The following is a 24,242-nucleotide window of genomic DNA, read 5'->3' as shown; positions in this document are numbered from 1 at the left end:
AGGCCAATGCAGACAGATGTTAGGTGAGAGAAACAATGACCAGCTCAGCTAGCGTCGCTTATCCACAGCCACCGCCCCTTCCAGACCTGAAACTCCTACAGACTTCAGAGAAGAGGGAGTTTGAAGAGCAGAGACCACACCTCCCCTGCCATATTAGTCTCCAATCCACCTGGGAACAGGAGAGGGGACATCTGCAGGCTTAGGGCCATTCCCAGTGTTGAATAGGAAAGAACAGGACAGTCCCAGGGCCAAGGGTAGATTCACCTAAATGTTTTCTGCCTCTTCTGATTCTAGACCACTCTATGTTAGTGGAGAGGACACAGAACAACTGTGGGTTGGAGTGAAAGGCAAAAAGGTGAGGTTAGTTGTGGGTCTGTCACCAGCCTGGTGGTGCAGTTCCTCTTCTGGGGACCATAATTCAGGAAGGACAAGGACCATGCCCCAGTTACCTGATACCACAGATGCCTGTTAAACATTGATCACTGGGTAGACAGGTGACAGACCTGGGTGGCTGGGCCTGGGGACAGCACCTGACCCCTGGACTTCTTTGCCTGCTTCTTTGCCTGCAGCATCTTTGGTCAACTTATGATCCATGTGAAATGGCCTGTAACACGTTAGGTGCTCTAGCGACATTTATAAAATGGTCATCACTGGCTGAGCCATCTGGGTACATGTGCCTCTGAGTGTGTGTGCAAGCTTTGGGGACCCCGACTCTGACTTCCATTAGAACTTCTGTTCTCAGAGGAATAGCGCTCTCTGAATGACTCAGGTGGCTGAACCCGCATACACTTTATGGCCACCAGGCTGTGTGACTAACTCCAGCTTGTACCACATGCAAGAGACCTGCCAAATTTTATCTGGACGTGATTTCTCATGCCTTGGGGTATTCCCCACTTATCTGGAGTCCTGAGTTCAGCATAGCCCATTTTGGGGACCATGTGCAGAAAACCCCCAGCCCATCACTGTGGATCAACATGCCAGCCTCTGCCAACTTCTAAGCCATGTGACAAGAACAACCAAGGATGTAGGGCTAGCCTACGTGGAGGACTTTGATTTAATATTTAATTATTTTTAAGAGAGGCCAGAGGGGGCTACCCTCAAGTGAAAGCAGACAAATCCATCTCCTGAGCCCATCTCCTGCCTTCACCTGGGTCTGGGGGCTTTGCATCCGAAGACCAGCAAAAGGAAACTTGGCCTGCATAGCTAGGAAGGACTCGGCTCAATCCTTTTTAGGACAGAATATACTTTGCACAGGGGAACGGGGGGCTCTCTCCACGTCTGGATCAGCTGGCCTTGAGAATGCAAAACGAAGAAAAAGAGGTCAGTCTCAATCTCGGCATTTCCTCTTGTTGTCACTGCACTGTCCAGCGGCAAAGGTGGCTTGAAGAGCCGCCTTTCCCTTCTTTGGAGGCAAAGGCAAGACTTTGAGTTTTCTTGCTCTCCTTGTGAGGGTCACTAGGGAGCTCCTACAAACCAGTGCCTAGGAGATGGGTGGAAAGAGGAGGGGAAGGCTGACGTGGGGAACAAGGGGAATAGCCTGGCTCTGCCCTGAGCATCTGAGTCATGTCCTCAAGTCACCAGGCCTCCTTGGACTCAGTTTCCTCACCTGTAAAGTGAGGAGGTTGGACCAGATCATATTTAAAATTTCTTTGAAAATGCAGCTGGGGACATCAGGAGTAGTATTTTCCGAGGTTCCTGAGGTTTTGAGCAGGATCTTCTTGTGCTAAGAACCAGCTGTAGGGTACCACCTGGAAAATGTCCTGTGGGACACTTCCTCCAAACAGTGGAAGAGACGGGGAAGAAGAGTCACAGCCCCACAAGTCTGCAGTTCTCCCAGTTTCAGTCTTGAGGCCAAGACCACATAGCAACTGTTATCTTTGCTACATGAACCTAAAAATCTCAGCAAATCTGGCTCCTGACATTTGGCTGTTAAGGAAATACTTATATACAGGTCAGGCAAGTCAGGGATTCTCAAGCAGGGAGGGGTCTTAGAGAGATCTAGTTTATCAACTTTTCATAAATGTAGGGGAGGGAGAGGAGTCCCTGGGAGAACTAGTGACCCACTCAGGATCCCATTCGAGAAATGGTGGCATTGGCCTTGATTAAATATTAAAATTGATGCTCTTTTCCACAAAGGTGTAAACCTCAAGAAATAAAGGATTTAGGAGACAGACTGATCTTTCTTGGCTGTACATGTGCATAATTTCTCTTTTAGAGACGCTGGAAGGCTTCATATATGGCTTGATAAGCAATTTTAAAATGAGAGGTATTATAAAAATACCCATTACCATTGTCACTATGCCATCATTATTATGGTAATGTGATAAGTAAAATATAGTTGGCTGTAAGGCCTAGTGCAATTGGAATCCTGCCGTATTGGTGTAATTAAAAGAATTAGTGACTCCATTAGGTGCTTCATGGTATATATAAAAAATTCCTCAAAATAGTAGAAAGAAAAAAATTTGCTTTCACACATTGATCTACTTTTTCTAGTCTGATACGCCACCTACTGGAAAAAACACCAAATATTATTTAAAGTGTATGATTTAAAAAAAAAAATCAAGAAAACTGATTTTATATCAATAACTCCCTGAGTTTTTATAAATACCCGTGACTGGGTAAAGAAATTCTCATTCCAGAACTGGTGCAGCTTTTCTTTAAAAGTATTGATTTCAGAGATGTTTGCAGCAGGAATGGCTATGACACTATGTTGTCCTTGTTTCAAAGAATCAGAAAAAACTCAGCAGTCTTAGGTTTGTGTCTTTGACTTCAAGTTTCCTTTTTAGCAATAGATATGGTATGAGAATAGTTCATGGTTGTGATATACTCTATATTTAAAATCACAGTAATAACCATCACCCGTGGTCTGCATAGGTATCGGGAGCTTTAGGTAATAATGTACATAATAAGCATCAGTGGATTAGTTAGGGTACATGTTCCCTGATGACCTCAAGGTAATGACATTTTAGGAATAAAGGAAAACATACATGTGGGAAAGGGGAGGAAGAAAACAAGAGGGATGAAAAACAAAGTTCGAGGGCTTTTGAAAACAGCTGCTAATAACTAATGTTGCTCACGTGGCTCATGTTACGGCTCAGTCTTTATGGATTAGATGAAAAGAATACAGAAGTTTGAGTGAGAGGGATTTTGAGAAGGCCTCAGAGATTTGAGAAGGCCTCCTGGCTTGTCTTTCTTCACTCTGTTACTGTGGTTTTTCCAGCACCTGCTTCCAGGACTTGTAGCAGTGGGATCCTGTGAGTTCTGAGGAGCCTCATGCAAGGGAGTTTAACAAGGCTGTCAATAAAAAGGAAGCCACCAGCAGGGGAGCTGCGTCTGTTAGTCTGCTGTGGGCCAGTATGTTGCTGCTGGGTTGTTTACCTGCCCGGGTTGGGACTGGCCCGTGTGGAAGCAGGTGGCTACTCTGATGTCAAATGCTTAATGCAGGCCCTCGCTGTGACTGGCCAGATCCTCATCTGAAGAGGCGCTCCTCACAGGAGGAGATACTTATTAAATCCAGAGGAGCAAGCAGGCTATTGTGTCAACTGGGGGCATCTCTGGGCACAGTCCTGAGAAGGGGACACCCGTCCAGGAGTATACCTGCCCCCAGGCCACCAGTGCACAGGTGAGTGATTATCACAGGGTAACCTGGCTACTGAGAGGGTGCAGACTGCAAGGGCTGACCACACCTCCTGCTCAACAGACGTTCAATAAACCACTCAACTCCTGATAGGTCCTCGTACACACCTGGATCTTCTGGTGATTTTGCTGACCAGTCACCCTGTGAACTGGGACCAGAGTTAAGCTGACCATATGCAAGAGAAGATAGACTGAGCTGCATTCAAGGTGCTTAGATTCTTGCTTGGGAAATATGACTTATGAAATAATTAGGAAATAATGTTATATAATATTATATAAAAATCAAATATAGCTGGGCAGGATGGCTCACCCCTGTAATCGCAGCTGCTTGGGAGGCTGAGGCAGGAGGATCATGAGTTCAAAGCCAACCTCAGCAACTTAGTGAGGCCCTAAGCAACTTAGGGAGTCTCTGTCTCAAAAAATAAAAAAAAGGGCTTGGGATGTGGCTCAGTGGTTAAGAGCCCCTGGATTCAATCCCTGGTACACTACTCCCCCCCAAAAGAAAATCAAATATAAAATAATAAAATGTTACACAAAATTCCAAAATGTATGATATGTAGAATAACTTCCATCATCATTCAGCACTTAGATTGGCGGAGTGGAGACGCTCTGAAGTGGAACACATAGACCTATTCTCTCCCAAGTAATGGAGGTGGCCGTCTCATCAGTCCTCAGGTTGTGCTTTGGAAAGGAATGGTAGAAGATGACAGAAGGTAAATGGGAGATAGATGGCAGAGAACTTGGATAGCAGACTGCAGAGTGTGGGTTTAGTTCCTAAGTGAGTAGGGTTTCAGGTTTTTAAAACCTATTTATCTATCCCTCTGTCTACTTATCTATCATTTATCTTTATCTATCATCTATTTTGTGTTATATTCCTATCTGTCTCTCTACCTAGCATCTCTCCATTATTGATCCTCTTTCTACCTATTTATCATCCATCTACCTATTACCTATGTCTACCTATTGCCTATCTATTGTCTATTATATTCTGATCTCTCTCTCTACCTATCATCTCTCCGTCATTGATCATCTACCTACTTATCATCCATCTACTCATTATCTACCTGTTTATTGTGTATCTGTCATCTGTCATTCTGGTGCAGTGTCTCCCCAGATTTCTATTGTCATTTGTAACTACAACTTCTCTATGAAGATGTCAAATCCAAGGTTTGTGTTTGCTGAGCACCAGTCCTAAATGTTGACAACCTGCTTTGGGAAGAGTCCACTCGTTGTACAGAGGAGAGGAGAGACCTGGAGAGGGTGAGGAAGGAGGTGGGAACCCAGGAGAAGGAATCGAGAGAAAACAGCAAGCCCAGCACCGCGGGGTGAAGGGTTGTGGAAAATCTCTCTAGAGGAAAGGGCAGGAGAACTGAGGGACAACTGGCACGTGACATTCAGCAGTGCTACCATGTGGTGCATGCTCTGGGGTGCTAGTGCTGAGTTTCACTTGGTAACTTAGATGGTGCTATTTCATCTTGGCTGGAAATGCTGTGGATCATGAGACACCCACAGAGGAGCCTAGAAACTGAAAGGAGTTCTGGGGAGGGCGTAGCTCTCACCCAGATGGGAAAGGCTGGGGAAGACTGTGGCTCAAGTTCATCTGAGAAGGTTCCAGGACCTCTCCCCTAGGAAATGAGAACCCTCCTGAGAAAAAGAAAATCCTAAGGGCTGAGAAGAACTGGGCACAGAGAGAAGGGAGATTATGGGCCAGAAAGTAGGAAGAAACTGACAGTTTCCAGACTGGATGTCTGTTTAACCACGGGGCTGCTAACCCAGAAGGGCACAGGCGTGCCTGGGGGAATGTGTATCACAGACGGGGAGCATGGTGCTGTGGAGCACCTTGAGATCTGATCCCCAGAGGCAGAGCAGAGGGCTCCTACCTATCTCTGCCGTCCCTGTGTTGGCGGCTATGATGGATAAATGGGGCTGGTCTACAGCATGGCTGGGGACCTGCAGAAGGCACCCCTTCTGAGCAGCGTGTGGGATGACATTCACGTAGAAGATGGGATTAAAGCTGCCATCAGGACCACCAAGGCCCGAGGCTGCTGCTTAGGATGGGACATGCCCAGTGAGGTGAAGCCTGCAGGGGCCACCATTAGTCTACTCTAGGTCAAGAGAGAGCCAGCGAGAAGAGTGGCTATGGCCAACTGAGGAGAAGGGCCACCTTGGCACGTGAGAAGGTGCCTGTTTTTTTTTTTTTTTTCTCCCTTTCTTCACCAAACATGTAGCTTGGAGCATTGGAAGGGAGACTGAGTTTCACTGTGTGGCCAAAGGTTCAATCCATAAGTTATGACTAGAACCCCTGAGAGAACTCTGGACACCAGAGCTCAGGCTAACAACCCTGGTTTGTGATGCTGTGCACATTGTGGCACCTCGGTGTTCAGAGAGCCAGGTGGGGTGGAGGGAAGTCCTGAGGACAAGGGAGATTTGCCTCTGGGACGCTCCCGAATCTCACCCTCTGACTCTCCCTTTGGTCGGTCCTTAGTGTAGCCTAATACAATCATGACCATTAGTTCTTCCCTAAGTTCTGAAATTCGCTCTAGCAAATTGTTGAACATGAGAGATATGGAAATCCAGGGGGCCATGAGTGATAGTGGTCCAAAGGCCCCCAGGCTTGAAACTGTGTCTGAAGTGAGGGATGCTTGTGTCCTTAAGCAGTGAAGTTTGGTCTAACTCCAGGCGGTAGGTTCTGGAAGTCTTTGCAGAGGGTGAGTTAGGAAGAAAGGGTTAAAAAATAAATGCGAATATATAAAAGCTGTGGCTGAAATGTGTAAGTTGAGAGTCGATAGAATCTTCACGAGGCTGGGTTTGGGCTTAAAACAAGCATGGTGTATCCGCTTGGGTCATGGCAGGAAAGTGCTCGCCCAAGCACTGCTAAGGAGAAGGGAGATCTATGGAGAGTGGGGGCCTTTGGGAACCTCAGCAATGCTAGCACCAGGGACTGGCCTTGGTAGGAGGGCATCACTATCCCTAAGCCTAGAAGAGCAGGAATTGGGCCTGAAACATGGGGCTGGGGCAGAGGGGTCAGTGGATGGAGCGGTGACTGTGGCCAGAAGGACAGAGCCAGGCCAGGCAGGAGAGTTGGGGACATTGCATACCCTGATCTCTCTTACCTCTCATTCTCGTTTTCCTGGCAGAGTCTCAGGGACGATAGCCAAGGGTCAGAAAGCTAAGCTGGCCACCTCTGGGGCCCAGTGAGGGATGACTGGCACCCTCTGGGCAGGAGAATGCCACGTGGAAAGAAAATGATAGCGATATCACAGGCTCATTTATTTATTCAATCAACCTTCATTAAGTGCCTGTGGTAAGCCTTTCAGTGTTCTGGGTACTTGGAAACACAAGGGTGAGCAAAAGTCCCAGATCCTAGCCCTCACGTGGCTTCCTTCCTAGAATGGGTGGCACTGAAGAAACCTCACGCAATGTACCATGTTAGGAGGTGGGAAATGTTGGGTCTTTCCCCTCAAATTAGAGCAAAGTCAGAGGGATCTGGTGTGAGGAGGAGGATCTGACTTCAACCTTCAGTAAGACCATCAGGACGGCCTCACTGAGAAGAGGGGATTTGAGCAAAGGCTTTTAGGATGTGAGGAGTTAGCCCTGGAGACACCCAGGAAGGAATGGAAAAGGCCACTTAGTGTAAATCCAGGGGTGGGAGACTCCCTGGCAGGAAGCCCATGAGGCTGCTGGGGAGTGAACGGGGCGGGGGTGGAGGGCCGCGGAGCTGAGTGCAGAGGGCAGACCCGGCTCGTTCCTGTGGGTCTCGCAGGCCATGGCAAAGACCCTGGCTTTTCCTCAGAGAAATGAGGACCATGGGAAGTTCCGAGTGGAGAAATCACAAGATCCGATGCCCGTCTTAACAAATGGGGAAGAGGAGGTGTAGAGATGTGCCCCTAAGGGCCAGGTAAGAGGACTGAGCCCAGCAGGGAGAGGCCTGCTGTGTGATGGAGGCCCAGGCCCGTGCAGAGCTGTGGAAGTGCCCAGAACGACAGGGATCTGGGTGTTTTCAGGCAGAGGAAACACGATCTTGTAACAGACTGGATGGAAAGAAGGGACCAATGAGGTGGGAAGAGACGAGAATCAGCCCTGAAAGTCCAGGCAGCAGCGGTACCAGGTACTGCATGAGCGTGTAAATGAGCCAGTTGAGTGGGTTGTGAGGTTGCTGATGATCTCGGTGAGAGAGCCACCGGGGCAGTGGAGGACAGAGGCCCAGTGGGGAGTGGGCATAAGAGGAAGTGGGGGAAAGACTCCAGTGCTTGCATCTGGCAAAGGGATGGTCTCCAGAATACACAAAGAGCACCACAATTTAATAATGAGAAGGCAGACAGTGGATGAGAGGAAAAGGGGAAGAGACTTGAACAGATACTTTACCAAAGAAGATTTACCAGTGAGAAATGAACATGTCAAAAGCTGATCCACTGGCTCTCAGGGAAAGGAAAAGCCAAGCCAAAATGAGATGCCATAACAAAAAATTTTAAAAAAATGGCAATATCAATGGGTGTGGTGGCGCATGACTGTAATCTCAGAGGCTTGGGAGGCTGAGGCAAGAGGATCATGAGTTCCAAGCCAGCCTCAGCAATTTAGCAAGGCCTTAGGCGACTCAGCGAGACCCTGTCTCTAAATAAAATACAAAAACGGGCTGGAGGTGTGGTTCAGTGGTTAAGTGCCCCTTGGTTCAATCCTCAGTTACAAAAAAAAGAAAAAAAGACAATATCAAGTGTTGGTTGATACGTGGAACAACTGGAATCCTCCTGCTTTGCTGGAGGGGATATAAAATAAAAACTAGTTTTTTTTTAACAAAGTTAAAGATATACTTACCAAGCAACCCATCAATTCCATTCCCAGATACTTAAAAGAAATTTTAAAAAGTCCGTAATATACACAGGTATGCAAATGCTCACAACAGGTTATTCATAATATTCTCAAACTGGAAAATATGCATCTATCCATCGAGAAACGGATGCAGAATCAGATAGTCATATAGTTTATAAATGCAATGCTACCTAGAAGTTCTGAACAACTGCAGTTACACAGGACAAGGATGAACCTTGGCATCATCATGCAGAGTAACAGGAGCCAGAGAAAGACTACGTGTCCACGATTCCATTTATATGAAGTATTGGACAGGACAGGCAAAGCTCATCTGCGGATCTGTAGAAATAGAAATGTGCTCAGTGAGTGTTGCGGGGAAGGGCTGGGTGGATGGACAGGAAGGGGCCTGGGGACACCCTCTGGGTTGACCCTGGTGGTGATTATGTGTGTGTGTGTCTGCTAGCACGCATCAATCTGTGCACCTGAAGTGTGCACGTTTCATGGCATGCAATGCACACTTCCTTAAAGTGGATTGAAAAGAGTAGTAGACCTGCAAAAGCTGAACCGAAGCAGCACAGATGAGAGCAGAACTACTTCCAGGAGTTAAATTGCAAAGAATTTTTTTTTTTTTTTATGATGCTGGGGATTGAACCCAGGGCCTCATGCATGCCAGGCAAGCACTCTACCAACTGAGCTACATCCACAGCCTAAAGAAACTTCTTCAGTGGGGAAAGTGGGATGAGGAGAAGGCTTGGTTTTAGGGTGAGTGGAACCTCCCCTTATTTGCCTGCCAGTGGAGGTGAGGACAGAGAACGCTGTACCCATGTCCTCGAGGGAGTGAGGGGGTTTAATGGGAGAGTGGAAACTTAGTTTCCCCGTGTTCTTTCCCAAGAGTGAATGCATTTAAATTTATAATCAGAAAAATACAATAAATGATATAAAAAGAATAGCATTTCCCATATTGGTCATGTGAACACAGAATGACTGATGCGGTGGGACTGGTGGCCAGTAAGGACCCGTCCGATTCTACAATTTTTCTAAGTACACATTCTGACTGAGGTTGACCATTGACATAGTAGTTCTCAAGGAAGAACTTGAGGAGGTTTGTGATGACCATCTTGGTTTCCATGAACAGGGAGGGAGGTAGGAAAGGATGTTATCATAAAAAAATACCCAGAAACAGAGGCATCAAGAGGTTTGTGTCAAATCTAAGCCTACGGAGTCAGTGGTTGAGATCCGGTTTAATACATATCACTGTGTGCTCACTGTGGTTGGAAAGAACATGGCTGATTCCCTGGGACTCTACCTTTCCCCTTCACCAATGTCTTAACTTGTGTTTGTTTTGCTTAAAGACAAGACACCACTCTCTCCCACTCTCACCCCCTAACTCGTGGAGATAATGGTTTTCCTAAGTCAAAGGCATTCACTGATCAATAGTTTTTCAGATGATGTTTTAAACTATGGGTCGGAAGTTTGTTCCCAGTGTGTCTAACAGGCTAAGATAAGGGCTCTGGGGTCTAAACCTCTTTAATGAAATGGCATTTCCCTCTTTATTGGCTGGTCTTCGGGTTTACTGGTCTGCTCAACTTGTGATTGTGGGATGATTCTCATTTAAATGAACTTGAGTTTGTTTCCTTAATGGTTTTTCAATAATACTGAAGATGCCCTGGGACCTTTTGTAATCGCCCACAGTAAAGGGAGAAAAAGACTAATAATAAAAAGGAACTCATCCTACCTGGTTAAAAAGGTTACATTTCTATTGATTCAAACTGTGATACAGGCAAAGTCCTTCCTGCTAAAAAGGTGGCTCAGTAAACACTGTCCTTCTGAGTGCCGCGGCTCACCTCCTCTTCCCCATCTGTTAAGATGGGCATCCGATCTTGTGATTTCTCCGCTCAGAACTTCCCATGGTCCTCATTTCTCTGAGGAAAAGCCAGGGTCTTTGCAAGGCCTGCAAGACCCACAGGAACGAGCCACGTTACTCTGCCCATAGGTTTTGGCAGCAATAACAACATTCAGGATGGAGTCTCAAAACTGGCATTATCAGAGGACTGATAACCACACCCTCGATTCTATTCCAGGTGAAAGAGCAGAAAGGCGCGTCAGGAAGGCGTTATAGAGAGTCACTTCAGAATACGGGGATTATAAATGCCACGGGTCTGCACTCCACTTGATGACCTGCTCTGCTGGCTCTAGAACGCAGTAGAGCTCGGCTCCCTGGGACGACTGCGGTTTTAACACTGGGTTTGGAGCTCATTCCAAGAAGTGGCTGTGGGGAGGGCTGGGGAATTTAGTAGAGGTGTGGAGAGATGGAAAACAGGGAAAGCCAGGCAAAGTGAGGAAAGGGGTACTGCGTCCTGACGCAGCCCTGCAAGAGGGGCACTGCGTGTGTCGGATGCGTGTGCAAGTGTGTGTGTGTGTGTGTGTGTGCACTTTAAGGCTGTAGCAAAATGGGCTGACATTAATCCTTAGCCTTGGCTTATTAGATTTGGCTTTGGATGCCATTGTGTGTTCAAATCTACTCTAGCGGAGGTGCAGCATGTGCAGGTCCTGAATCTCATGAGTGACCCTAGATCCACTCTGTGCCTTGGTCCAAACCCAGCTCTCCTTCAACCGCCCCTTCTAGAAAAGGTCTCCTTCCTGACATTCTGCAGGGGCTCCCTTGGCAATCTTGGGAAGAAAGAACACACTGCTGAGGCTGGGTTGTGGCGCAGTGGTAGAGCGCTCGCCTAGCATGCTTGGGGCACTGGGTTCCAACTTCAGTACCACATTAAAAAGTAAATAAATAAAATAAAGGTCCATCTACAACAAAAAATTAAAAAACATATGCTGCTGAAAGTATTTGTGGGAAACAGAAAAAGTGCAGAAAATATTTCAGAAGAAAAACATCTCCTCCTCCTCCTCCTCCTCCCACTCCTCCACATTATCAACATTTTCCATTTCTTGAAGGTCAACTCCTGTCACATCCCACCTGAGGAACTTAACACATATCATTTCAATCAATCCACACACAACTCTGGGTACGTATTCTTGTTTGCTCAATTTTACAGTTCGGGAAGCTCAGCTTGCCTAGTCTAAGCTGCTGGGTGACACAGCTCGGAGGTCAGTGAGCTTGAAGAGGCCAAGCTTCCCCACCATGCTAGCTCCTACCCAGTCCCCTGGCAGAGCCAGGCTGGCACCATGCCCTCTGCCAGGCCAGGGGTAGCTCTGGGAATGGGTGGGGAACAGGGGCACCCAGTGTCTTCTCTGTTGTCCTCCTCTTCTCCATGTTCAATGCACTTCCTTTTATCCACTTTCTGAGTTGTGTGACCCCGTTCCCTGTGTGTCTACTTCTGGTAGCTGGACAGATTTTCAGAGATGGCCTGAAAGATAGACTTCAGAAACCCACCAACTACTTCATCGCTACCCCCACTGTGCATTCGTGGGGTACAGCTGGGGATTAAGCACACAGTGCGGATAGAAGCCTCGGGGTTCATAACCCTGACACTAACAGCATTTTCTCAGGGGACTGGGAGTCAGGCTGCTGGAGGGAGCTGATTTCCACTGTTTGTATCACTTCTGCTGTGGCCTGAGGTGACAATATCAGGAGGGATGCTTGAACACAGTGGCAGTCATTTGCTCAATTGTTTCCTTTATTATCTTAATTCCACTTCTTTTTTGATGTTGTTCTTTTATCTTTTCCTTTGAGCTACCAGCCCAGACCCTCTCTTCTACCCATAAAGGCTTTTTTCTATTGCCACTCCCTCCAACATTTGCATTATATTTCCTCATCTTAATATTAGAGAAGAGGTCATTATTTTAGTTTACTCAGCAATGACTATAGAAGAATGTAAATCAAATCTATCCCAGAAAGCAGAAGGGGTCTCTGCACTCTCAGATAGTTCAAGCTCATGATGTGTGCACAGAACATATTCATTTATAGGGTTATTCAACAAACACTTCTTTAAAAAATTTGTTTTTGTAGTTATAGATGGAAAATATGCCTTTTTGTAGTTATAGATGGAAAATATGCCTTTATTTTATTTATTTTTATGTGGTGCTGAGGATCGAACCCAGGGCCTCACACGTGCTAGGCAAGAGCTCTATCACCGAGCTACAGCTCTCAGCCCCTAATAAACACTTCTCAAGGTTCTCCTGTGTGCCCAGGGCTTGGGGATAGAGCAGCATAAAAATCCCTGGCTGTACCCTTTGAACACAACAGTGAGCTCCCATTTATATTCGCAATACCATGTCCCAGCACCATCGTGGTATTTCACATTAGATGCAAATGACCCAGGCCATAACCCATGGCTCTGAATTTGATGAGCGTTAATAGGAAAAAAACCACCACTGAGTTGGTCTCTCACAAGGCTCTTTCCCCTCCCCAAGCTCACTGGTTATGGCCAATGACCACCAGAGGGCGTTTTAACACTAGCTCAGGCCCCACTCCAGGCCCCTGTCCATCAAAATCCTCACCTTCAATACCAGAGCTGACTTCTCCTTCCTCCGAGCGGAGGGGCAGCGAGCAATCCTTCAGAACCTTGGACCACATGTTGAGATACATTTACTTTTCAGAGAGAAGATAAATTTATGTGAGATAGGAACCTGCTTTCAGGTAACTGTGCATAAGAAACAACCCACTCTGCCTATTGTACTAAAAAATAGCTTGGAGAATTACAGTCTTTGAGAGTGACTTTAGTGCACTGCAGATGGATATAACAATATAATGCCTCACAGATTGGACTTTAGTTTTCATGCTAGACAAAATAGAAATCCAGCAGGCTTATCTTCTTTCTTGAGAGATTATTTATGTACTTAATGTGCTTGGGGAGAACAAATGAACTCCCCACCTTGCAGCTCATAAGCTTTGGCTGTGTTCTGGAGAAGGAAAGAGAACTGACACCTCAGACCTTAAACTGGATCCGAAATTGCACTGCAGCTGCCTTCCCACTGAGCTGTAAGAAATGTAGAGCGAAGCAGACACATTTTTCTGGAGTGTAGGAATGGAGGTTCTGTCTAGCCCTGGAGTGCATAATTCATTTGCAGATGAAATTGCTTTAGAAAAGAAATGAAAAACTTGCAAGTGTTGACATATTCATTATGAGTCTTTTTCTGTTTCAGATCAGATGGGTTTGATGGGTTCCAACTTATTTTTTTCATATGTTCGCTTGTATAATTTTTATGAATTACAAAAGAAGCAAATGCTGAATCCCATAGTAAAAGATAAGTAAGAGAACATGGTGCTCCCGGCCCCCAGGGAAGACCTTAAAGGTGCAGCTCAAATGCCTCTGTGGGTCTTCTTGGATCTCTGGCTCCCCCCTGCCATGATCTATCACCTCTTTCTGTGCTTCCCCAGCATGAGCTTCTGCTTGGGTTAGCACTGAGTTCACATCTGTACAATCGATGTCTGTTCCCTGGTCTGGGCTCATGGAGGGAACAGTCACACTGTGCGCTGTGCCTAGGCTGAGTGCTGAGCACATGCTTAATGGCCTACAAATCAGTGGAGGGGGAACTTTGTCCTGAAGACCCTGTAGATAATGACTTGTTGGTCGCTCTCTTAGTTCTTGCTTTTAAGAAAGAGAAAGGAATTGGGAAGAAAGGAAACTAATATTTTGTCGGGTCACAGGCCATCCTAGATGTTTTGTATTTTCAGTTAATGCACACAAACCACATTAAAATAAGTGGCCTTGTTCCTATTTTATCAATAAGGAAATAGATTTCGGTAACCTGCTGGAGATCACAGAGCTATTAAGTGGAAGAGCCTGATAATAAGGACTCCTTAATATTTATGTCTTAATAACTACTTCTAAATTCAGCAGTCGCAACCCATGGGGGTCTCTGCTTAGCCTGAGATCATTCTTGAAGGGCCATTTTGCTTTATGTGCTCTGGTCTTATTTCCAGCTCAAATTGCTAATATTCTCTTCTGCTATATCCCCTTTCTATTATTTACACATTGAAAGGGAGACTAACTTTGAAGTCTCTTGTAGAGAATTAGGTGGAACATGTTTCTTTTATCTGAAGAAAGGCGCATCAAGCGTGCACACATCTTTTCTCCCCTCTGAGCAGAAACTCTTGAGGGTGAAGGACATATTTTGTTCATCCTGTCACCCCTTTGCCCCACCGACTCACCACTTTCCACTCTGGGTCTCTCCTATGGTGGACGCTCAGCACATATTTGTTCTCAGGTCTATTTTAATTCAAGTTGACTCATTTTTATTTGTACTCCACATAGGTTAGTGGCCTTGGTAATGGTGTTGGTGACCACCTGATGTTACCCAAGTCAGGTTTAAAAACTGGTTGCTGCTTGGAACTTTCCCAGCATGAAATGAATGGATGGGTGGTAACAAGGGTAAGAGCTAATGTCAGTTAGATGTCACCGTAGTAAATTCTTAGTGAAACTCTCAGGTGGTTTTAAGTAGAAAGAAAATGCATTGTTAATAGAATAGCTTGCAACCATCTTGAGAATGTCTCATCTTCATAAATAGGATCTTCCCCAGACACCTCCACTGCACCCCTGGACTGGACTGTCCTTGCCTACTGGCTGCCCACACATCTAGGGGCAGATGTGGCCAGGGGAAAAGCTGCCGCTGGTTTGAAGGAAGGTCATGGAGCAGAATCTGGGTACCTTGCTTCCTCCTTCTAGACACACTTCACACACAGCCCTGCTTTTTGCTTGTACCAAATAATAAAAAAAATTGCTGAACTGCCCTTCCCAGGGCCAAGAATCCATAGTCCATCCTAATACCAGAGTGGACATTACAAAAGCTAATGAGATCGTGAGGTTTTTGATGGGTGTCTCAATTTCAAACAGGCTTTTATGGATACACAGAAATATGGAAGGAAAAATGAATGCAGGCCAAATCAATGGGAAGTCTCTAACATATGTAGTTCCCCTCTCTTTTCTTCCCAGACGTCTTCTATAGAATTGAGCCACTGTAAGGACACAGGAAACTAATAAAGTACTGACCTATGCTCTCCAAAGAATTAAACATGTCTGTCTTCCACTCAAGTGTAAGGTTAGCAGGACTCGCGGAGCCACCAGGAGAGCGTGGGAGTGGGCAGGAAGGGAAAGGGGAGTTCTAATGGCCCCTCGTCATTCTGGCCGTCACCTCCCTCTGCCAAGCTTGCCTGTAGTGCACAGCCACGCTGTGAGTTCACCACCAAGAGCAGATAAAAGCTAAATTAGCCAAAGGGAAGAAGCTACAGTAAATGTAATTTCAAGAGCAAGACTCTGGGCAAACTAGGTCAACTTTCTTTATTTGTTCTGACAACCCTAAAAGGATCGAATGCTTCCAGACAGCGTTATTTTCTTTAATAAAGACTGGAACGACCTCTGGTATTAAAATTTTCAGGAGTGTTTACATCTATACGCTTTTTGGTAGTGTCTTTATTGGCAGAGAGTTCAAGGGTGATAAAGGCACATGGTTTTAAATGATTAATCAGAGCTTTGGCGTCTGATTTCAGTCTGGTTACTCAGAAAAGAAGCACGGCAAAAGAGAAGATGGGAGGTGGTGTTCATGTTTAGAGAACTGACCTAGAGCTTTATTGGTGTGTGATATTGTGTGTTGAAATGACACCGACCTTCAAGTTAGACCTCTTAGTTTTCTTTCACTTTGAAAGTTAGGATTTTATGACCCCAGAGAGGCATATTAGGTCATTTCCTTTAATGATTGTGTTTCCCCTAATTACATTAATTATTTTTTCTAAAGAGACTATTGTGCAATTTGGTATGTTGAAAATGAGTGTAATTTTCCACAAATCATAGTAGGTTGCTATTATGATACTATTAGTATGTTACTATTGATGATCTCTTATTGTGTATAATTTAAAAATTGAACGTTGTCATAGATAACGTATGTGTAGGAAGAAACAGTGTCTGTAGGGTTCAGTATTGTGTGATTTCAGCATCCAGTGAGTGTCCTACAATACTCCCCCTGTCCATAGCGGGTACCACTATATGCAATAAAGCATTTTACAACTGTTATCTCATGTCACCCGTCAGACTAAGTGCCTATGACCTCAGCTTAGGGCAGGTGCTTTAAAAGGGATGGAATGGTCATAGGCGTCAGTTGCTCTTTGCTTACTTCCTCAAGGAGGAGAGGGATGCAGGAATGAATTGGCCAGTTTCCAAATATCAATGAATGAGAATAGAGCAAGCCCAGGAATATGGAACCTTCCACCAGAAAGAAAGAGATGGAACTGCTAAAAGCTTTGAGCAACAAAGTTGCAGTCAGATTTCTCAGTTCAGCAGACTGACTTAGCCCATGATTAAAGGCCACACTGGGGGTCTTCCCACTTGAGTCTTTCATGTCAGGTGGTCTCAAGGTAGCTGCCATTACCTTGGGAGAGAGGCATGGGCACCTGGAGGTGAAATAATTAGGTGGGTCTAAGATTCAAGTCTCGGAGAGAGCTTGGGGTGCAGTTATAGGCACAGGAAATTGACTGGAAGCACAGAGTTCGGAAGCCAGGTCAGGTATGGAGGGATTGTATTTGCAAAGAAACCATGGGACTGGTCTACTTTAGAAATACCTGTACCTGCAGGAGCTGGAACCTACAGCTGCACAGCCACAGGAATGCACTGTCCTCAGTACTCGATTCAAAGGTGGCCATGGCAGACCACAGACAGGAAAGAGCTTTGTGGAGGACTGAGCCATGGAGGGCCATGAGGACAATGGAAAAAGTGATCCAATCAGCAGACTCCTCCTTCTACCAAGGGTGGAGGTCGGGGACTGATGGCTGTGGTCATCAGAGTAGCTACCCAGTATACGTTCATCACTACTGGAGACTTTCTGCATCTAGAAGCATGACTGATATGAGATAGACTTACTGGGTGAGCCCCAGAAAATCTGGGGTTAATTTGTTGCAGCAACTGGTGATATCCTAACACTTGCATCTTTCTCTCTATCCCTAGCATGTATCCTCTACCTGTTGCTAGACATTCATATTCAACACGTAGTACAAATGGTAACTGATACAACTGTTTTTGTACAATTTGGTTGAAATTCTGACTAATGGCAGGTAGTTTTGAAAACTCCCATTAAATATAAAGTCATGTCCTTTGTGGTAAAGAACCTGGGGACCTAATCACCATTATTCCTGAAGACCGAGAATTATTAAAGAAAGGTCTTATTTTGATTGCAGGAAATCTGTTAACTTCTTCTTGGCAAGGATAGGGTGGCTCTCCAGTTAGATGAAAGCCAAAATGACACATCCTTCCCATCTGTCCCATTGATTTTTAGAGAACATGGGTTCTGAGTATCTGTGCCAGAGACTGTATCCCTTAACTCTCTGCTGTCTCAATTACATCAAAACTCAAAAATATGTGCTAGTTATGGATAAAGAACTTCAGTTTATTCATTTTGGTTTCCTAGCTAGTTTTATCCTTGGGCCAGGCTGGATGTCAGCAGCTGCTTCCTCTCCCCTCTCGTCCCTTCCCCTGCCCGTCATTCCGTCCCGCCCCGCTCTCTGCAGGGGCATTGGGCAGAATTCCATTTTGAAGTTGTGCTTGACTTTCCCAGGGAGATACGGTCACCTTTGCTGCAGTGATGCAGAAGGCACCGCCCCCGCTTTTCCCAGAGCCCACCACATAACAGGAGGACAGAGGACCTTCGACTGTCCCTGCATCTTTAAAAAAAAAAAAAAAAAAAACAACGAAAAAACAAAACCCAAACAAACAAAAGACCTGAAGAAATTCATCAAAATATCAAAATTTGTAATATTTGGGTGATGGGTACATAAATATGTGTATTATTATTATTTTTTTTTGCTTTTAAATGTTTTGAACTATTCTATAAGAATAATAAAAATGCATTAATCCTCAAGGTCGTACCAGTTAGAGGGATCTACTTGCAGGATTTTGTGAGCTCCAGACATCTCTCCATTAAATAATGGTCTGGAGCACGTGTGAACCTCGCAGTGACAGACCTTGTTCAACTCTGCTTCGGCTCTGCCCTGCACCCTGACCTTGGGTGGGTTACCTCACAGTTCCTGGGTGTTAGTTTCAAAAACGACTCTAAGACTGGGATAATAAATGGCACACAGCTCATAAGGTCTGTGCGAGGACTGAATATGAAAATGAGTGTCAAGTCGTGCCTAGGACACAGGGACACTCCATCCAGGTAGCAGCTGTCATGTATGTGATGTTGTATTCGGGGACCATGCGCAGGGCTGTTCTCTATGTCAGAAAATGTGATCCGTGGTATCGAAAAAGAGGATAGAGGAGGAAAAGCTTCGATGCTGTAGAGGAAGTGGTTCCTTTCATCCTCTGGCTCTGGAGAAGCTCAGAGCCACCATGGGAGTGGGTGGGACACTGTGTTGAATAAGGCTGCTCTGCTTCCCCGTGTTTCGGGGCTGTGCGTTCCACAACTGACTTTATTTCCCTGTGTCATTCTCTGGGCTTCCTGCCGACCTCCTTGGATCCCATGTACAAGGTATTTGGGAGGAAAGAAAGGAAAGAGGGAGGAAGGCAAACAGGGTGGACAGCAGGAAGGATGGCCACACAAGACTTGGACGTTGTGGTGGTGAAGCTCGATTGACCCCATTTCTCAGGGCACACAGGACTCCTCCGGTGCCCTCTGCCAGCTGGAGTTTGCTTATGTTTTGACTGGCATCAAGCCTTAAGCCATTATCCTGGCCAGTGTTCATCAGTGACGCCACTTGGCGGTCCTGGTGGGTTCTCATTCATTCTGGTGTCTGATAACTGCGAGTGCTGGTTCTTCATTATCGGTGTGGAGATTGGGTGCTTTATTTTTTGGCAGCAAATGTTTCATCCAAGGTCAATTTCCCTCAAGTGCTCAGCACCGTTTCGGACGGTGTGTGTGCAGGGAATGCAAATTAATTTGATGTTAGCTTAAGCCAAACCCAGCTAGTAAGGTAAACCTGATTTTAAAAACACCATAAACACTGATAAACATCATGTATATTGTATGATGTTTGAGCATGTATAAATGCGTGAAAGTTCACCTGAATCCCAAAGGCATCTCTCCACAACACTGCCAAGTTCAGCTCTGATTTATTTTTGTTCTTTGATTGTGAAAGTCTTAATTTGAAGTGATTGTCTTGGCCGTTCTATTTTATGGAAGAGGGGGCTATCAGAAGTGGTTGAGGATATATGTATGTTTCATGTTTTTGTCCTCTTATAAAAATGCAGCACGTGTTTATCATGGAAAAGGAGGAAATGCAGGAAACTCTGGAGGAAACAGAACCATCCATAATCCCTTCACCCAGGGATAATCACTGCTAATGTTTTATTATCTCTCTTCCCACACATTGTTAAGGTTGTAGAAATTCTCAAGGTAGATTTGTAGATTGTTGTAAGGAAAATATTAGAGGGTATTTTTTGCAGGTGTAAAGGTACCTTTAGAATGACTTCCGGCTCCCCAGACCTCCTGCCTGAAAGGAAGTGGGTCATGGGGAGTTCTGGGACCCAGTTTTCCATGAGAAGTCCTGTCTTTTCCTTGTCCACCACCTTCTACCTTTTTCCCCTTCATCCTTCAGGGGAGAACAGACTGTAGTAATGAGCCTGGGTTGGTGGGAAGAGGCTGGGCTGGAGAGGCCAGAGCTCCCCAAGCCAGAAGTCTTCCCCAGCAGCTCAGGCAGCTCTTGGAACACATCTGGGGACCTTAGTGTGATTGCATCACAGCTACAAGATGTGGGATGCAGGGCTGTTCAGCTCTTGGGGTGCATGTCCTACAGCAGAAATCCTTCTTGTTGTGTGGATGGATTTCCTGGCCTATTTCCCCTCCTTCAGAGTGGCCCATCCAGAGCTCCCCGCACCAAGCAAGGCTCCTCCTTTTCACTCCTTTCTGTTCTCCGAGGTGAGTCCCCAGCTGCCCACTCTGACAATAGGAATAGACTAGGAACTGTGCATCTCTCTTCTCCCATCCCCAGCTGGGTGAGCACATGACCCAAGTGGGGCCCATTAGAGATCTTCTGGGAGTTTAAATGGAGAATCAAGAACATGGGGCCCTTTCTTCTGGTAGTCAAATTGGGAAGACAGGAGCCTATGAATCCAGCGACTATGACCCATGATATGTGCAAGATGGAGCCTGCAGTAAGAAGTAGTCAACCCCGGCTTCAGAGAGAGACGGGGGAGACCAGGAAGGCTGGAGTGGTGGGCGGGTGGGGCAGGGAGAGGCTGGCCTAGCGATATTCTAGTCTAGTTGTGATCTAGGTTCCCTGAATTCTCTTCCCCAAGAGTTGGTTTTCTGTTCCTTAAATTATATAATTCTCCCCAATAAATTAGTTCTGAACTGATTTTTGGGGGTGTCATTTGTTGCCCCAAACACCCCAACATTAGGGCCAGACTTCCCCTCCCTTTCTAGTTCCCCGGGTTCTCTACAGTTGTCTGACTTCTAGGATGTGGAGACCCCTGGCCTTCTGTGCCTCACAAGCCCCAGGTCTTCAACCAGCCACCCCTCCCTTTTCTCAGGTGGGTCTCTAGGGCTCTGTGGCAGAGTGAGGGTGGACCCTACTCAACTCCGTGGCTGTGGGGTCTCCTCTATTTTCTTGTCTTTAATGCTAATTGTTTAGCTCTTTTTAACTTCCAGTATTATTTTGCAAGGGGAAATGTCAAGATAAATCACTTTTTAAAGACGAGGTAACAGATTGGGTATTTAAGAGAATGTCCAAGGGCCCCCGAACACGTCCATCCAGTGGAATAAGGCCACCCGGCTCCTGGACTTGCTGGTGTTTTAGAATGGACTTGAGCCGTGGTTAGAGAATGGGCTCGATATGCTCAGTCAAGAGTCTGCAGCTCCTCAGATGTGCTGGGTGCTGTGCTGGCCCAGGGAACTGGCAGATCACTGGGAGAGAACCGTGTCTGTGTCTTATTTGATAGATGGCATAACAAGCTGTAGGAGCGTGCTGTCATTTTCCCAGGGAAGACCTCTCCTGAAAGTGCCCTCTGGCATTCACTGCTGAAGGCCACACGTGGACTCCACATCAAGTTATGAATGTGACATCCACTAGCACGCAGGACAGACAGGGCTGTGCCTTTCTCTGCAACCTGAACTTCCCCCAGCCACCCACCGAATCCAAATGAGGTCTGGGTGCTGCCAAGCCACTGCCAAATGACACTCCACTTCACTGACAAAGCAGCACCCCACTGCTGTTCCATCCTGACAGGTGTCTATTTTGAACTCCTCCTAGAGAATGCCGAGACAGCTCCCATCCTTGGTCTCTTGGCTCCGTTCCCAGGGAGACCTCCCCAGGTGATGATTCCCGCTGTCTCCCGGGTGGGCTTTTCATTGTGAAAACTGGTGGTGAGGGTGGGGGCAACAAAATGTGAAATAAAACTCTAGTGTCACAATCCAACTGTCCCTTTGTGCCGAAAGCCTACAGCCCGAGTCTGAGGTTCTGGGTAGACTGTGTTTTGAGGATTCTAAAGGCAAAACCTCCACAGAGAAAAAAATAGTTATTTATATTATGTTAGTTGTAAAAGAAGTAGGTCAGATAAACCAAATAACCTTTGCTGGAAACATGATAAGGTCCAGGCAGGCGAGAGTGTGGCCAGGAGATGATGTGGTAGAGGGGAACCGCAGCCTGATAGGCACTAAGGTGAGAGAGAGGGCTGACAGCCGGAAAGCCCAGAGTACACAGACGGGACGTTAGGTCTGCTTCTCCCTAAAGATATTTGCTACCATGCACTTTGCCAGTGCCTTTCTGGTAAGAATTACAGTCAGACCTTTATATCCAGCGGTTTTGCGATCTCAGATTCAACCAACGGCGGATCAAAAATATTTAAAAATAAAATTGCATCTGTACTGAACATGTCATTCATTTTTTTGGGTATTTTTTTCTTGTCATTAATTCCTTAACAACGTACTACAACAGCTATTTATAGAGCACTTACATTGTATGAGGTATTATAAGTCACTGGGTGTGACTTAAAGTACATAGGAGGATGTGTATAGGTTCTTTACATATACTATGTCATTTTAATTTTATTTTGGTTCTAGGGATTGACTCCAGGGGCATTGTACCACTGAGCCACCCATAGTCCTTTTTATTTTTTATTTTGAGGAAGGGCCTTGCTAAGTGATTGAGGGTTTTGCTAAGCAGCTGAGGCTGGCCTTGAACTTGTGATCCTTTTTCCTCAGCCTCCCAAGTCATTGGGATTACAGGCATGTACTCTGCTATTATATATAAAGGACTTGAGCATTCTCAGATTTTGGTATCCATGGGGGAGGGGAACTAATGCCCCATGAATACCAGGAGACAACTGTATATCTTTTTACTTAGTTAAACCATTTGTAATAAAAAGTATAATAAACTGTTTCTTCTACCTCCCTGACCCCACAAAAGAAAGCCAACAGCCAAGTATTACAGGGCCTAGAGACACATTATGTTATTATCATGTATATAATTTACATGAACACATGTAAGTACCTTGAGAATTATGGTCTTCTCATGACGGGTGATGTTGACACTGTGGGGTTGTCCGTTGGCCATGTTCCTGTGGTCTACATCGATATTGTACGGCTCTCTGGTGCCTCCCAGGTTGTACCGAATCTGCAAATTTCCTATTTAAGAAGAAGGAAAGAAATGTGGTAACTTTTTTGCTCTCTGATTCATTTCAATGTCCCTTTTCCCACTCCTGCAACTTCGACTTCAGTTAAATTCTGCTCCTTTCTTTGATGCCTATTGACACCATTCCAGTTTTGAATCTGGATTCTCTACTCAGATGGCTGCTGATCCACAAGGGTTGACAGCACCAGGCTCACAGGTATTAACAACCTGCCCACGATGAACCTCAGTGACCGTTATCACAAAGTTGATGCAGCAAGTAGTATAAATGCTCCAAGCTGGAAATGAAGAACAAGAACATGTACAATATAGAACTGTGGAGATGCCTGCAGGCCCCCCAAAATATTATGTCAAATAAAAGATAAACACAGTGCACAGGGAAGGTGTCATGCCACCAGTGAAATGGGACATTCTGCATGTAAGAGAATCTCAAGCATCCAAAATTAAATATAAACATAATTTGCAGAAGATAAATACATGGGATTTTGGGTGGCCTCATTGCTGCCAAGAAAGCAAAATAATGAATTTTCTTCTGGGTTAGAGATTAACCAAATGCAAATTAAAGGAAAGGATGGGCGTCCCATCCTGGTTGGCACCTCAGGTCCCCCAAGTTCCTCCATGATATTTCACTTGGCCCCTCTACATTTCTGTTTTTCTCCTTGCTTCTTCTCAACAATGACAAGTGATCTTCGAAAAGGTTAATATGACATCCTAGATCCTGCTTTTAGCTAATTTGCATAGCAAGCATGGCTTTTATTTCTTATTTATGATTTTAAAATATATCAATTTGTTTATGTCATTTTTACCCAAATTGGAATTTTCATGCTGTTAGTAGCATTTGACATCTGAGCGCTTAAACATGGAGTCGGCAATGCAGCGAGGCTTTGACCAAATGGAAGCACCTACTGGGTTTGCAGTTGCCTCTTTGATTTTCTTTCTAGAGGCACAAAACCCATAATCTGATTTTTTTTTTTGGTACCAGGGATTGAACCCCCAGGTGCTTAACCACTGAGCCCCAGCCCAAGCCCTTTGGTCATTTTTAAATTTCAAGACAGGGTCTTGCCAAGTTGCTTAGGGCCTTGCTAAATTGCTGAAGCTGGCTTTGAGCTTGTCATCCTCCTGCCCCAGCTACCCCAGCCTCTGGGATTACAGGTGTGCGCCACTGCACCTGGCTGAGACTTTGATTTTTAAATTACACACACAAAAAAAAACCCATGATAATCAACACGAAGAAAGTAAACAAAAAGGAGAAAAGAATACCATCACCCACGACCCCACCATGGAGCGATACCGA

The 24,242-nt window shown here is 45.6% G+C and overlaps 1 protein-coding gene and 1 non-coding gene across 2 annotated transcripts in view; both read right to left on the bottom strand.

The window, feature by feature from the left end:
- The window catches only part of Cntnap2 (contactin associated protein 2), a 1,911,322-nt gene that overhangs the window by 116,203 nt on the left and 1,770,877 nt on the right, over window positions 1-24,242 (bottom strand). The window contains exon 20 of the mRNA XM_058574358.1: window positions 22,811-22,944. Within this exon, the coding sequence (XP_058430341.1) occupies window positions 22,811-22,944 (134 nt within the window). The remainder of the gene's footprint in view (window positions 1-22,810; window positions 22,945-24,242) is intronic.
- Trnaa-ggc (transfer RNA alanine (anticodon GGC)) lies at window positions 9,074-9,147 on the bottom strand. The gene has a single exon. It is a non-coding gene; the product is annotated as a tRNA-Ala (tRNA).

The sequence above is a fragment of the Marmota monax genome, unplaced genomic scaffold (genome assembly GCF_021218885.2).
Source record: "Marmota monax isolate L192 unplaced genomic scaffold, Marmota_monax_Labrador192_F-V1.1 WCK01_AAM20220418_F8-fsc00193, whole genome shotgun sequence".
NCBI classification, from domain to species: Eukaryota; Metazoa; Chordata; class Mammalia; order Rodentia; family Sciuridae; genus Marmota; species Marmota monax.
The sequence above is the reverse complement of the archived record's forward strand: the minus strand, read 5'-3'. Positions and strand labels throughout refer to the sequence as shown.